The sequence below is a fragment of the Chiloscyllium plagiosum genome, chromosome 25 (genome assembly GCF_004010195.1).
Source record: "Chiloscyllium plagiosum isolate BGI_BamShark_2017 chromosome 25, ASM401019v2, whole genome shotgun sequence".
Lineage (NCBI taxonomy): Eukaryota > Metazoa > Chordata > Chondrichthyes > Orectolobiformes > Hemiscylliidae > Chiloscyllium > Chiloscyllium plagiosum.
Window position 1 is genome coordinate 40656042 of NC_057734.1, and position 14816 is coordinate 40670857.

General features: G+C 42.8%; 1 protein-coding gene across 4 annotated transcripts in view; it reads right to left on the minus strand.

The window, feature by feature from the left end:
* The window catches only part of cabp1a (calcium binding protein 1a), a 120481-nt gene that overhangs the window by 50158 nt on the left and 55507 nt on the right, over positions 1–14816 (minus strand). Inside the window, exons 1-2 of one of the 4 annotated variants that reach the window (XM_043715942.1) lie at positions 2768–3125; positions 2019–2213 (exon numbers count right to left, since the gene is read on the minus strand). The exons of 2 other annotated variants lie outside the window; for them this stretch is intronic. In XM_043715942.1, the coding sequence (XP_043571877.1) occupies positions 2019–2213; positions 2768–2812 (240 nt within the window). In that variant the 5' untranslated portion in view covers positions 2813–3125. Of the gene's footprint in view, positions 1–2018; positions 2214–2767; positions 3126–14816 lie in introns of those variants that run through there. One more of the 4 variants, XM_043715943.1, reaches the window with a different exon arrangement.

The window sequence follows — 14816 nt, forward strand, 5'->3', positions numbered from 1 at the left end:
TATTTCGCTCCTTTTGGGCCTACCCATTGTATTTCCTACAGACTCGCATCAGGCAAAACTTTTCAATATTCTTACATTCTGTGCAAGGAAGAATATCTTGCTAGGTTGGATATCAGAAAACCCCCCCAGGCCTATCGGGTTGGCAGAAGATTTTTGTGGAGCATATTCCCCTGGATTTTCTCACAAAGATGGTACACCACAAAACTGAGAATTTTTACAAGACATGGCAACTCTTTTTGAAATACCTGGACACAGATTTATCTGCCACACTAACAAGGGCTTTTATATAGCCGTAACAATTGCGTTTCATGAGTCCAATATCCAGGGAAGAGGAGCTGTGAATGTATGAGTGTTTTTTTGGCTGGGCTGAGTTATTACTATTTATTTGTTTGCTGTTCGGTATTTATTTATTTAGTTAAATAGCTAGTTTAGGTTTTTTTTTAATTTTATACTTCTCTATATATGTTTATACATTTGTATAGGAGGGTGGGTTGGGGAATTTCTTTTATTATTTGGGTTTAGTTTTGTACTATTTTTGTACTGTTTTGAATTGCATTGTTTTGTATTTGCTGTAATATTTAAAAATCTATTTTTTCTTAATAAAAATATATTATTAAAAAAGAAGATAGCCTCGACCCTAACTTTTTTTCATTTTAAAGGTAAGTGTAAGGTGTACATTTCAAATGCCATTCCATTGGTTAAACTATTTGACTTTAAGCAAAACACATTTAATTTTTACACAACAGCTAAAATACAAAGAAACTAAAAGAATGGCTTAGCTCCAGTTGAAATGTTTAACAAAATTACATATATTAACTACTGCTAGTTAACTGTTCCAATGTAGTAACATCCCCTAAACACACCCTTGGCAAAGGCAAATTCAGTAAAATAGATTGTCTCATAGCAATTCTAGCAGCAGGAAGAGAATCCCAACTTTTAGCTGTAACAGAGAGGGAAATAAGAGATTCTACATCCAGCTTCAAGACCCCAGCAACTGCTGAAAGCTCAAACTAAAAATCCTGGTTTTGAGAGTTTGACCCCACCCACTCAGGCTGCTTCTATTGTTCAAACTTTATTGTTCACAAACTTCACTTTATTGGCTTTGAACAGACTACTCTCAGTGCCTCTGTCTCTAGCTCTTCATGTATTAAAAAAATGAGGACAAAATACACCTCTTAAAGCCATAATATCGTCACACTAAGGAGTCTTTACCTCCCTCAACAAAATGAACCTGGATTTACTTTTAAAGATGCAGAAGATTTAGAGAAGGGCTAAAGCTCTCAAGTGAAGATTAAGCCTGAGCCAGTATTAGTAAATTAAAGCTCCCTGTGAGTGCTCTGAGCTAGGAGCTGCACCTCAATGAGACAGCAGATTGGAAGGTTGGCTAGTTGAAGAAACAGGAAATTTGAAAGGGATGTAATTGCCTGTAGACACTGTGTGTGTGTGTCTGTGGGGGGAGGTGCCAGCGGTTATGGCACTGAAATGGTATTGCATTTTTGCTGAGGTTCAGATTTAACATACTGAGAATGTTATTTCAGTCTGACTTGTTAATAACAATCATATGTTGCTTAATTTTCTTTTCGACCATTTGCTTAAAATTATACTTTTGGTTAACAGTCTCCTTAAATTGGAAATAGTGCATTTAAAACAGTACAGGTTGTTTGCAACAAAGCAACCGGGACAGATGAGAATGAAGGTGAATTAAACAGAAGGAGACTTTAAGCTAAATCTGTAATACAAAAGAGAGAACTTGAATCATGTCAGTGTTTCTGCTTTTATTTATATAGAGTTGGTGTACAACTGTCTCACTTACAAACATGGTGGGTGAAAGGCGTGAGTTCCACCTGCAAATCCAGTATACCCACTGGATGTTTTCATCGGCAGACTCAGTCCCAGACAGCTGATGAAGGGGAGGGGAGAGGGAATGACAGGGAAGGCGGCGGGGGACAGAATGAGGTGGTGGGGAGAGACACACCTCCCGGTGGACGCGCACAGTTTGCAGTCAAAGACTTACTTACAGCCTGCCTCTCTGCCAGTCCCTTCCTGAGGAAGATGCAGGCTGGCCCCAGAAGATTGTGCATGAGTGCGCGGCTGTGAGCATGAACGACCAAAGGCTCCTGGTTCTCACTCCCTCCAGAGGACGCTGCAGCCGCTCCCACTGCATCCTCGCACGTCCTGACTACTTTGTAGCTGTTTCTGTCCTCCTGTCGAATCTTTTACCCCAATCGCCAGCACACACAAAACAGATTAGAGCCCAGCCGGCGTAGATATTCACTTAATTTTCCTTTTAAAAACTTGCATGCTTTTTAAATTTAAACTTTGAGTTAAATTCTACTTAAAAACTTCTCAACTTGCAATTCCCTTCCATCCTCAATGCATTTTTATTTGTACTAGTGCATGCAATGCAGGTCCTGTATTGAAAACCCGCAATGTTTAATCTTCAAAATGTATCTATTTGCAGGGACGTGTAGGGAAACTCGACACATGCATTGCACAGAACCGATGAGTTATTCTATAAAGCAATACTTTCTCGGACCCAGTCACGATTTTAAAAAAAATACATGTATGTTGCAGAAAACGCGTACACTCCAATACTCCAGCTCCAGATAATCCGAGGGCAGTCTCTCTCAGCTCAATAAACTGGTTTCCAACATGCATGCTAATATTTATCTTGTGTGCATTAGGAGAAACCTTTCGCCGCTTGCACCGTTTTTTTTTGCAAAAATAAAACAAAACGAAGGAAATTGCTTCAAATTGTACACCTTACCTTTTCAGAGAGATTTCGAAGCGGTGACTTAACACAGTTGCCCATGTTTACTCACAGGTGGTTTACACAACGCTGGATGCTTTATACAAACAGTCTTATCAAATACATTTCCTTCCAGGAACTGTGCCATCCAGTCCACAGTGGGCTCGCTGTTGGACGTGGATTCAGATCAGGGTTGACTGCCTCGGGAAAAGGCAGACTCATGAATTATTGTGGTGACGAAGAAGGGATTTTGAAGTGAGATTTAGAAACTGGACCTCCTCTTCCCCTCTCCCTGTGATTGTCAGAGGTACTTAAGCCATGCCAGCGACCTTTCCAAGATCTAACTGAGCGTCAGTGACGGTACAGTACTTGATGCGAGGCGACCTGTGCTGTTTACTAATTCAATGTGAAACTTTCCAGCACCCTCTGCCTGGGCTTTGCTCACCCCTGCCATTCCCCCCCTCCGGCAAACCTCACATCCACCTCCTGCCCGTTATGACTGGCTCCTGTTCCATATTCCGAGCCAGCCTTCAGCCCTGAGAGGAATTCAAACCTGCAGTACATGCCTGACCCCCCCCCCCCCCCCCCCCAGGTTGACAGAATTACCCTCAGCACCAGGGCTATCTTTTCAGACATGCATTGGGAGCACCACGTTAAGTCACTATCTCCCCTTTTCTTCAATGATTCAGAATTGCACCAATCAGCAAGTGACTGAATATCACAAATAACATGCAAGATGAGGATTTAGTGCTAAATGTGCGAATTATTTGAAATGTGGTTTTGAATTAAAGAAGGATAGATTATGCAACTCCAAAATCTGTTGGCACTTGCAAAATGCCCATTACCCGCACATACTCAGGACCGAACCGTCCCTTTTATATTAAAAGATAAAGCTGATCAGGATGTTTTGGTGCTGGGAATCCAGCTTCCTTCCCCTTGCCATAAGCAAAACTATAGAAGCAACGCAGTATCTGTCCCTGATACAGTACAGTAACAAAGTGTAGTAAGTGTAGAACACAGTTTATACTGGGTGAACAATGCCACTGCAACTTCTCACAGATCAGGATTCTTCTGGTGAATTTGCTCTGTTACATACAACAGAGGCAACCTTGCAGTAAACAAGACATCTACAGTACTCACTGAGCATTATCGACATTTTAAACAGAGTGGGTGAACAGAGCAGACCTTCAAAGCTCCTAGGATGTAAATATCTGTCAGTTGTTCCGTATAAACAATCCTCACCCCTTGTTGAAGGCAACTTAATGCAGGCAATCCCAATATTTAAGCTGGGGAGTTGCATGCGTCTTTCTCAATTACCATTCCTGCCACTCCATTTCAGAGAGATGGAATTGGGAACATGCGGGTGCCCCAAGGCAGCTAATGAAGTCATTTGGATGTGTGGTCGCTGCTCTAGTGTTTAAATGCACAGCTGGATCCCACAAATAGCAATGTGATAAATGGTCATACTATCCCTTTGTGATGCTGTTGATTTGTGAATACAGATTGGTCAGAGCATGGGGAAACTACACCAAAAAAAATTTCCAGTGATCATTTACATCCAGGCAAGTTAGCAAACAGAACTTTGGTTGATCAGCTCATTCAAGAGCCGACTGTGGCATGCCCCCAGTTGGCAGTTCTGCAATGCATGCCCAGAATGTCACAACATCTCTGCTTTTGAAATAATCTACCCGCAGGTCAAAGAAGTATTCTGAGTTTCAGTTAGTTCCAGTAATGAATGTGTTACTATTTTGTTGTACATGGTTACTGGGTATATACCTAGAAATTCATCGTTGCACATTGGTCACAGGAGGTCGATTACTTGAAAATATTTTGCATGGTGAAGTAATTCATATTGTACATACAGTCATGGAGTCATACAGCCCAGAAACAGGCCCTTGAGCCCAACTCACCTGTGCTGGCCAGTTTCCTAAACTACATTTCCCATTTGCCTGCATTTGGCCCATAATCCCTCGAAACCTTGCCTCTCTATGTAGCTGTCCAAACGTCTTTTAAATGTAGTAACTGTGTACCTGCTTTAATGGTCATAGAGTCACAGAGATGTAAAGCATGGAAACAGACCCTTCAGTTCAACTTGTCCATATTGAACAGATATCCCAACCCAATCTAGTCCCACCTGCCAGGACCCGGTCCATATCCCTCCAAACCCTTCCTATTCATATACCCATCCAAATGCCTCTTAAATGTTGTAACTGCACCAACCTCCACCACTTCCTCTGGTAGCCCATTCCACACACGCACCACCCTCTGTGTGAAAAGGTTGCCCCTTAGGTTTCTTTTATATTGTTCCCCTCTCACCCTAAACCTATGCCCTCTAGTTCTGGAGTCCCCAACCTCAGGGAAGAGACTTTGTCTGTTTATCCTATCCATGTCGAATGGTTAGCACTGTTGTCTCACAGTTTTGATTCCAGCCTCGGACAACTGTCTGTGTGAAGTTTGCACATTCTCCACGTGAATGCATGGGTTTCCTCCAGGTGATCCGATTTCTTCCCACAATCCAAAGATGTGCAGGTCAGGTAAATTGGCCTTGCTAAATTGTCCACAGTGTTCAGGGATGTGTAGGTTGGGTGCATTACTCAGGGGTTAAATGTAGGGGAATGAGTCTGGGTGGGCTACTCTTCGCAGGGTCGGTGTGGTCTTGTTGGGCCAAAGATCCTGTTTCCACACTGTAGGGATTCTAATTCTAATTCTAATTCACCCCTCAGCCTCCGATGCTCCAGGGGACACAGCCCCCGCCTACTCAACCTCTCCCTATAGCTCAAATCCTCCAACCTTGGCAACATCCTTGTAAATCTTTTCTGAACCCTTTCAAGTTTCACAACATCTTTCCGATAGGAATGGAGACCAGAAATGCATGTAATATTCCAACAGTGGCCTAACCAATGTCCTGTACAGCCGCAACATGACCTCCCAACTACTGTAATCAATACTCTGACCAATAAAGGAAAGCATACCAAAATTCTTCTTCACTATCCTATCTACCTGCGACTCTACTTTCAAGGAGCTATGAACCTGCACTCCAAGGTCTCTTTGTTCAGCAACACTCCCTCGGACCATTAAGTGTATAAGTCCTGCTAAGATTTGCTTTCCCAAAATGCAGCACCTCACATTTATCTAAATTAAACTCCATCTGCCATTCCTCAGCCCATTGACCCATCTGGTCAAGATCCCATTGTAATCCGAGGTAACCTTCTTTGCTGTCCACAACACCTCCAATTTTGGTGTCATCTGCAAACTTACTAAGTATACCTCTTATGCTCACATCCAAATCATTATATAAATGATAAAAAGTAGTGAACCCAGCAATGATCCTTGTGGCACTCCACTGGTCACAGGCCTCCAGTCTGAAAAACAACCCTCTACCACCACCCTCTGTCTTCTACCATTGAGCCAGTTCTGTATCCAGATGGCTAGTTCTCCCTGTATTCCATGAGATCTAACCTTGCTAACCAGTCTCCCATGGGGAACCTTGTTGAACGTCTTACTGAAGTCCAGCACCTCACCTGTGACTATCGATGATACAAATATCTCAACAAGAGGCCCAGCGATCACTTCCCTAGCTTCCCATAGAGCTCTAGTGTACACCTGATCAGGTCCTGGGGAATTATCCACCTTTATGTGTTTCAAGTCATCCAGCACTTCCTCCTCTGTAATATGGGCATTTTTCACGATGTCACCATCTATATCTTGCTTTCCTTTTCCACAGTAAACACTGATGCTCAAAATACTCATTTAACCTCAATTTTGTTAGTCATCCAGTATTCCCTATATCTTCCAGGCTTTCCTTTCACCCTAACAGGAATATACTGTCTCATTTGTGAAGGCTTCCCATTTTCCAGCCGTCCCTTTACCTGCGAACATCTGCCCCGAACCAGCTTTTGAAAGTTCTTCCCAATACGTCAAAATTGGCTTTTCTCTAATTTAGAACTTCAACTTTTAGATCTGGTCTATCCTTTTCCATCACTATTTTAAAACTAATAGAATTACAATAGCTGGCCCAAAGTGCTCCCCCACTGACACCTCAGTTATCTGGGTAAAAACAATGACTGCAGATGCTGGAAACCAGAGTCTAGATTAGAGTGGTGCTGGAAAAGCACAGCAGTTCAGGCAGCATCCGAGAAGCAGTAAAATCGACGTTTCGGGCAAAAGCCCTTCATATTTCTGATGCTTTTCCAGCACCACTCTAATCCAGACCTCAGTTACCTGCCCTGCCTTATTTTCCAAGTGTAGGTCAAGTTTTCAATGTCACTTTCTGCACAGTATTTCACCTAAGGTCCTGTGACTGCCACATGTTGGTGAAATGTGATGCTGAAAACATATTCTTGTTCCTACATCTACCAATTTGTTGGGTATGGTGCAATAACTTTCCCTTCTTTCTCCACTTTTAAACACTCTCCTTGGATATGGATCCATGGCTACCCAATACCAGATTATTCATTCAGGGAGGCTGAAACCACACATTTTCAAAATGGACTGGGAGAGGTGCAGGGATGGTAAGAGATATAATGAGCTTTCTTACTCCTTGGGATTATATGACAGAACTGAAGTGACTACTATAAGCCCATCATTCCTCTTATCTCTGCACCATTCCATAAGATCATGAGTGATCTGTTTGCGGTCTCAATTCCACTTTTCCTTTGGTTTGCTTGGTAATCAAAAATCTATCCACCTCAGCCTTAAAATTATTCAATATCCCCATCTTTGCTGCTCTCTGGTTTTTTTTTAACCTCTATACGATATTCCATCAATATAACAGAGAAATTGTTTGACAGTAACCATGACCTGGTACACTGCCAAGAGTCCAGTTACTCTTCATTCAACAAAGTATTTTAAGACTCTTTATAGTGAAAACAATTGTGTAAATAATGTATACTCATGTCAAGTTAAGCAACTTCGAAGATTTCCAAATGCATGTGTGCCAACAGTAAGAGGTACGGTCAATCAATTAACGAGGAATTAAGAGGGCTAAAAGGGGTCATGAAATATCTTTAGCAAACACGATTACGGAAAATCCCAAGGCCTTTTACTCATATATAAGGAGCAAGAGTGTAACTCGAGAAAGGGTTGGCCCACTCAAGGGCAAAGGAGGAAAGTTATGCGTGGAGTCAGAGAAAATGGGTGAGATTTTTAATGAGTACTTTACATCAGTATTCACCGAGGAGAGGGACATGACAGATAGATGTTTGATTATTCTAGGGCAAGTTGGCATAAGGAGGGAGAAAGTGTTGGGTATTCTAAAAAGCATCAAGGTGGACAAGTCCCAATGGGATCTATCCCAGCTTATTGAGGGAAGCAAGAGAGGAAATAGCTGGAGCTTTAACAGATATCTTTACAGCATCCTTGAACATGGGTGAGGTCCCAGAGGACTGGAGAATTGCTAATGTTGTCCCCTTGTTTAAGAAGGGTAGCAGGGATAATTCAGGTAATTACAGACCGGTGAACCTGACATCAGTGGTAGGGAAACTGCTGGAGAAGATATTGAGGGTTAAGATCTATTTACATTTGGAAGAAAATGGACTTACCAGTGATAGGCAGCATGGTTTTGTGCGGGGAAGGTCACATAATAGAATTCTTTGAGGAAGGGACAAAGTTGATTGATGAGGGAAGGGCTGTAGATGTCATATACATGGACTTCAGTAAGGCATTTGATAAGGTTCTCCATGGTAGGCTGTTGGAGAAGGTGAAGTTGCATAGGGTCCAGGGGTGTACTCGCTAGATGGATAGAGAATCAGCTGGGCAACTGGAGATAGACAGTAGTAGTGGAAGGGAGTATCTCAAAATGGTGAACAGTGACCAGTGGTGATCCACAGTGATCCGTGCTGTGTGATTAGCAAGTTTGCAGATGACTCTAAGACTGGTGGAGGAGCAGAAAATGAAGGGGACTGTCAGAGAATGCAGCAGATTATAGGTAGATTGAAGAGTTGGACGGAGAAATGGCAGATGAAGTTCAATCTGGGCAAATGTGAGGTGATACATTTTGGAAGATCCAATTCTAGAGCGAACTATTTGGTAAATGGAAAAGCCCTGGGGAAAACTGGATATTCAGGTCCATTGTACCCTGAATGTGGCAATGCAGGTCAGTAGAGTGGTCAAGTAAGCACATGGTTTGCTTTCCTTCATCAGATGGGGTGTTGAGTACAAGAGTTGGCAGGTTACAGTTGTGTACGATTTAGGCCACATTTGGAATACTGTGTACAGTTCTGGTCATTACATTACCAGAAGGATGTAGGTGCTTTGGAGAGGGTGCAGAAGGGATTCACCAGAATGTTGCCTGGTATGGATGGTGCTAGCTATGAAGAGAGGCTGAGAAGATTAGGATTATTTTCATTAGAAAGATGGAGATTGAGGGGGTAACCTGATTGAAGTCTACAAAATCATGAGAAGTATAGACAGGGTGGATAGCAAGGAGCTTTTTCCCAGAATGGGGGACTCAATTACTAGGGGTCACGAGCTCAAGGTGAGAGGGGAACGTTTAAGGGAAATATGCGTGGAAAGTTCTTTATGCAGAAGGTGGTGGGTGCCTAATGGGGGACTCAATTACTAGGGGTCACGAGCTCAAGGTGAGAGGGGAAAAGTTTAAGGGAAATATGCGTGGAAAGTTATTTATGCAGAAGATGGTGGGTGCCTGGAACGCATTGCTGGCGGAGGTGGTAGAGGCACGCACGATAGTGTCATTTAAGATGTATCCAGACAGATACATGAATGGGCAGGAAGCAGAAGGATACAGATCCTTAGAAAATAGGTGACAGGTTTAGATAGAGGATCTGGACTGGCGCAGGTTTGGAGAGCCGAAGGGCCTATTCCTTCTTTGTTCTTTGACAGCAACCTCTTGCTTCCTAGTCTAATTGGGTAAGTGAAGTTGCTGTAAACTTCACAACATATTGACAGTGCACACTGTTAATTTCATGGCCATTACAACTGAAACATTCAGGGCATAATGACACAGGCTGCAGCAGAATCTCATTGAGTCTGATCTAACATTCAAAGTGTGGCTTCAGTTTTGATTGATAAAAGACTAAATACATTACTCTGGTCTCATATCTTTTTATTGCAGTGCTAATGGTTTTTCTTATGCCATTTTTATTATTCAGCTTCTGTCTTTAGCTGACTGGCACTTCAATTTAAATAAACAGTGTGTATGTAGTACCTGAGCTCTTGCTGTCCCTAATCACAGAAGCACAATATGTACCTTAAAACAGAAAGCCTCACTGCCAAGATTCTCACCATCAGACTCTCTTTAAAAGCAGGCTAACCAACAGTGCACTGTGCCAGCCCATGAGGTACAGGCAGATCCTGACCGATGGCAGAACTCATGACAAACTGTATTTTACAATTAACAAAGTTTATTCCTTCTGTAAACTGCAAAGCCAACAGAGTCTGTTTGAATAGTGTGCTTCAGCTACAATGTACAATGCCTGCTTAAAAACAGTCTTGACCAACTACAGCAAATAGATCCCATGATTGAAACGCCAGCAACATCTCCTGATAAAAGGTAAGTGATTTCCCCCAAGAAATGCAGTCGGTGCGAAATACAAAATGTGTAAAATTGAGGTGTTTAACCATCCATTGTTAAACTGGTCTCTGCTCTCGGCAAAGCCCATACAGAAACATAGAGAGCAGGAGTAGGTCATTCGGGCCTTTGAGGCTGCTTCCCTATTGAAGATGATCATGGCTGATCATCCAATTCAATACCCTGTTCCAATTTCCTCCCTGTACCCTTTGATCCTGCTAACCCTAAAATTATTCTCTAGTTTACTGGCCCAGTGATATTATAGCACCTCTGCTACAATATAAAAGATTCTTAGCCCTGTTTGAAGAAAAGCAGTCAACTAATGTGGTGAATATTTCTCCCCCTGATTATTTACATAAGGAGAAACTCAGCAGGTCTGGCAGCATCTGAGGAGAGAAAGCAGAGTTAATGTTTCGGGTCCAGTAACACTTCCACTGATGATTTATCGCACTGCTCTTTATGAGTCCTTGCTGTGCACAAATGAGTCACAACATTGACTCTCCCTGCAATGTACTTCATTAGGTTTGAAACGTCCTGACATAAAAAGTGCTTTATAAGTGCTAGGTCTCTATTCTTTTACGCACACTTAACTGACTAAAATCAAAACATTTTAACAACAGCGTCATTGAAATTGCACCTTCAAGGCAATGAACAATCCCAAAATGCTTCGCAGGAGCATTATGAAATAAAGTGTGGCACATAGTCAGATAAAGAGAAATATTAGAACAGATGACCAAAAGTATGGCCAGAGGCATATCCTAAGGAGGAAAGTGAGGGGAGGGGTGTAGGGAGCATAGCCCGGAATTTCAGCTATTGGCAACTGAATACCTGGTCACCATTGGTGGAGCAATTAAAATTGAAGATGTTTAATGGGCTAGAGTTTGTGAAATTGCAAGGGGATTACAAAGATACAAAAGGATTTGAAAACAAGAGATTTTCAAAATCGTGCTGCTTCACCAGGCACCAAACTGGATGAATGGGTACAGGGCTGATAGAGGAATGAGACCAACTGCACATTAATCCCCACAAAGGAGAATATCAGATGGTCTAATGTTTACATACTGTAGAATGTGAGACAGGCTAGCCAGGACTGCACTAGAGTGGTCAATATGGAAGGGAGCAAAAGCATGAATGAGGGTTTCTGCGATAGATGAACAGGGAAAGCATTGGGTGAGGATTTGGAGGCGAAATTAGTTGATTTTTGTCAGGTCAGAAACCCCTCTCGGGATCAAATGTGACACCATGAGCAGACTGACCTAATCTGAAGATGATAGAACTGAAAACTAGGGAATGGAGTTTGGAGTAGGGACTGAAAACGATCATTTCAGACTTTCCCATAGTCAGTTGAAGGGAACTCTTTCTCATCCAGTACTGGATATCAGAGTCACAGTTTGATCAGTTAGCAACAGTGGAGGGATCGAGAGAGGTGTTGGTGAGGCAAAGTCTGGTTTTATTCACGTAGCCATGGAATCTAATGCTGTGTCCTATGGACGGCAAGGGACAGCCTGGAGATGTGAAACAGGAGGGGGAGGGGGGCGAGGATTGATCTGTGTAGGGCGGGGTGACATCAATGTTAAAAGTGGGGGAGCAGGAAGAGAAGCCATTGTAAGTGATTCCCTGGTTACAATGAGAAAATAGGGAAAGATTCAGAGGAGAGCAGTTCCATCAGTTGGATGACAGTGGAGAGGTGATGGAGGATAATGGTATGGTCATTGCGTCAAAAGCCATGTGAAAAAGCCATAGACTGAGAGAAGGTACCAGAGATCCAGGCATTAAACTTGCAGAATGTTAATATATTTTAGCTTTGTGTCTCAATCTCATGAAATTTACACTATCTCAGAATTTCTGGTTTTACAATAATTTGTTCAGTCATACAGCCAAGTAGCCTGGAGGTGCACTCCAGTACTTGGTCCCCTTATTTATAATAGATTCCCACTGATGTATATTTTCAGTGAACATTATAAAGCCAATTATCGTGTGAAGCTCGCCTCGTTTCTGCTGTAAAATCTTCAATTTTTGATTTTATTGTAAATATGTATCTTTTTACAATTGAAGGTTGGAAAAATATAATAGCCTTTTCCTGCAAATCATTTTCTCTTCTGAGGATTGTGTGGTTGATTTGCTGCATCCAGACTTCCATAAATTAAAGTTCATGAGCCATTGCTTGTAATATTGAGGGCAGTTCCTCCCTGTTATTCTACCTTAATTGTTAAAGTCACAGATACAAATGTGTTAAAGTGCTTATCACTATTGTCCCCAAAACTTTGGTGTATTGTGTTCAAATCTTGCATCAATGAATTTTTTAACATGGTGTCTCCTCTATCCAATGTTATTTATAAATAGCAAGCAAACTCCTCAGGCTCTGTTCCCTCACCACAGACACCCTCTTCCCTCTGTTGTAGTTTGGTTTTGCTCTTTCTGCATAGATAATCCTCCCAGTTAATTTAACATTAATCCCTGAGCCGGATTAATTCCAATAGAAGATGGTACATGAAAAATATTAACCTGCAAATGATCCATCAACTAATTCATGAAAGTCACATGATTCCAGGCATGACTGATTCACTGATGATCTTGTCATCAGCGTTGTTTAGCCTTCTCTTGCACACTTTGACAAATCATCTATAATTGCCTCGGACATCTTCAGTTTTTGACCTGAGAAAGCGCTGTTCACTTCCGAACAAATTACCATCACACAGTCTCTTATTCCAGCTCGGTCATTTCCTTTCAAGTTATTCAGTCTGGGCTGTAAGTGACGGCTCATCCTCTTGACTTTCTTTTCCCATTTCCTTAGGAACATTGGACCCAGAGAGGGTCATCCAACCCCACAGGCTTGCTCAGCCATTCAATAGCTGGTGTTTTATTCCTCAACTCTAAATCCTGCCCTTTTCGTAGAATCATAAAATCCCCATACTGTGGAAGCAGGCCATTCAGCCCATTAAGTCCCACTGAAGAGCATCCCACCAGATCAAACCCCCGCACCCCTTACCCTACCCTATCCCTGTAACCCTGCATTTCCCATGGCTAACCCACCTACCCTAGACACTATGGGCAATTTAGTATGGCCAATCCTCTTAACCTGCACATCTTTGGACTGTGGGAGAAAACATGAACATCTGGAGGAAACCCATGCAGACACGGGGAGAATGTGCAAACTCCACACAGACAGTCGCCTGAGGCTGGAATCGAACCTGGCTCCCTGGTGCAGTTAGGCAGCAGTGCTAACCACTGAGCCACTAAGGGAAACAAGGCTTCCCTGTCCATTTTATCCAAACTCTTCATCATTGTGTACACCCCAATTAAACCATCCCTCAGCCTCCTCTGTTCAAAGGTGAGCAACCCCAGTCTATGTTATCATTCCTCACAAGCCCTAGCAACATCCTTGTAGATCTCCTCTGTGTTCTCTCTAGAGAAATTATGTCCTTCCTCTGGATGAACATACATGCAGCTGTCCATGACAGTGTCAGTAGGAGTGACCAAAGCACTTGTTACAGAGAATAAGTCCCACCTTCACGGTGAGGATACCCTCTAGTCATGTTCTGTGCAGAGTTCAGTGATAACAACACAAGGTACAATATTCATAGCCATTCGCAAACCTTTATTTACTGAAGCGGTTCATTTATAAATGCAGCACAGTCTGGACTGACAAGGAGCAAGTAACAATCACACCCAACAAATGCCAAGCAATGACCATCTCCAACAAGAGAGAATCTAACCATCACCCTTTGACATTCAATGGCATAAGCATCACTGAATCCCCTATTATCACCTTCAAGCTTAGCATTGATCAGAAACTGAACTGTATTTGCCATATAAATGCAATAGCTACAAGAACAGGTCAAGAGGCTAGGAATTCTGCAGCAAGTCATTCACCTCCTGACTCTCCTAGGCACAAGTTGGGAGTGTGATGAAGTACTCCCTACTTGCCTGGATGGGTGCAGCTCCAACAACACTCAAAAGCTTGACATAATTCAAAACAAAGCAGTGCGCTTGATAGGTTCCACAACCATAAACATCCACCACCAACAGTCAGTTTCTGGATTAGTGGTGCTGGAAGAGCACAGCAGTTCAGGCAGCATCCAAGGAGCAGCAAAATCGATGTTTCGGGCAAAAGCCCTTCATCAGGAATAAATGCAGTGAGCCTGAAGCGTGGAGAGATAAGCTAGAGGAGGGTGGGGGTGGGGAGAAAGTAGCATAGAGTACAATAGGTGAGTGGGAGAGGGGATGAAGGTGTCTTCCTGGACCTCTCCATCTCCATTAATAACGACCGACTTGACACTGACATTTTTTTCAAACCCACCGACTCCCACAGCTACCTGGATTACACCTCTTCCCATCCTACCTCTTGCAAAAATGCCATCCCATATTCCCAAGTCCTCCGCCTCCACCGTATCTGCTCCCAGGAGGACCAGTTCCACCACAGAACACACCAGATGGCCTCCTTCTTTAGAGACCGCAATTTCCCTTCCCGCGTGGTTAAAGATGCCTTCCAACGCATCTCGTCCACATCCCGCACCTCCGCCCACGGACCCCACCCCT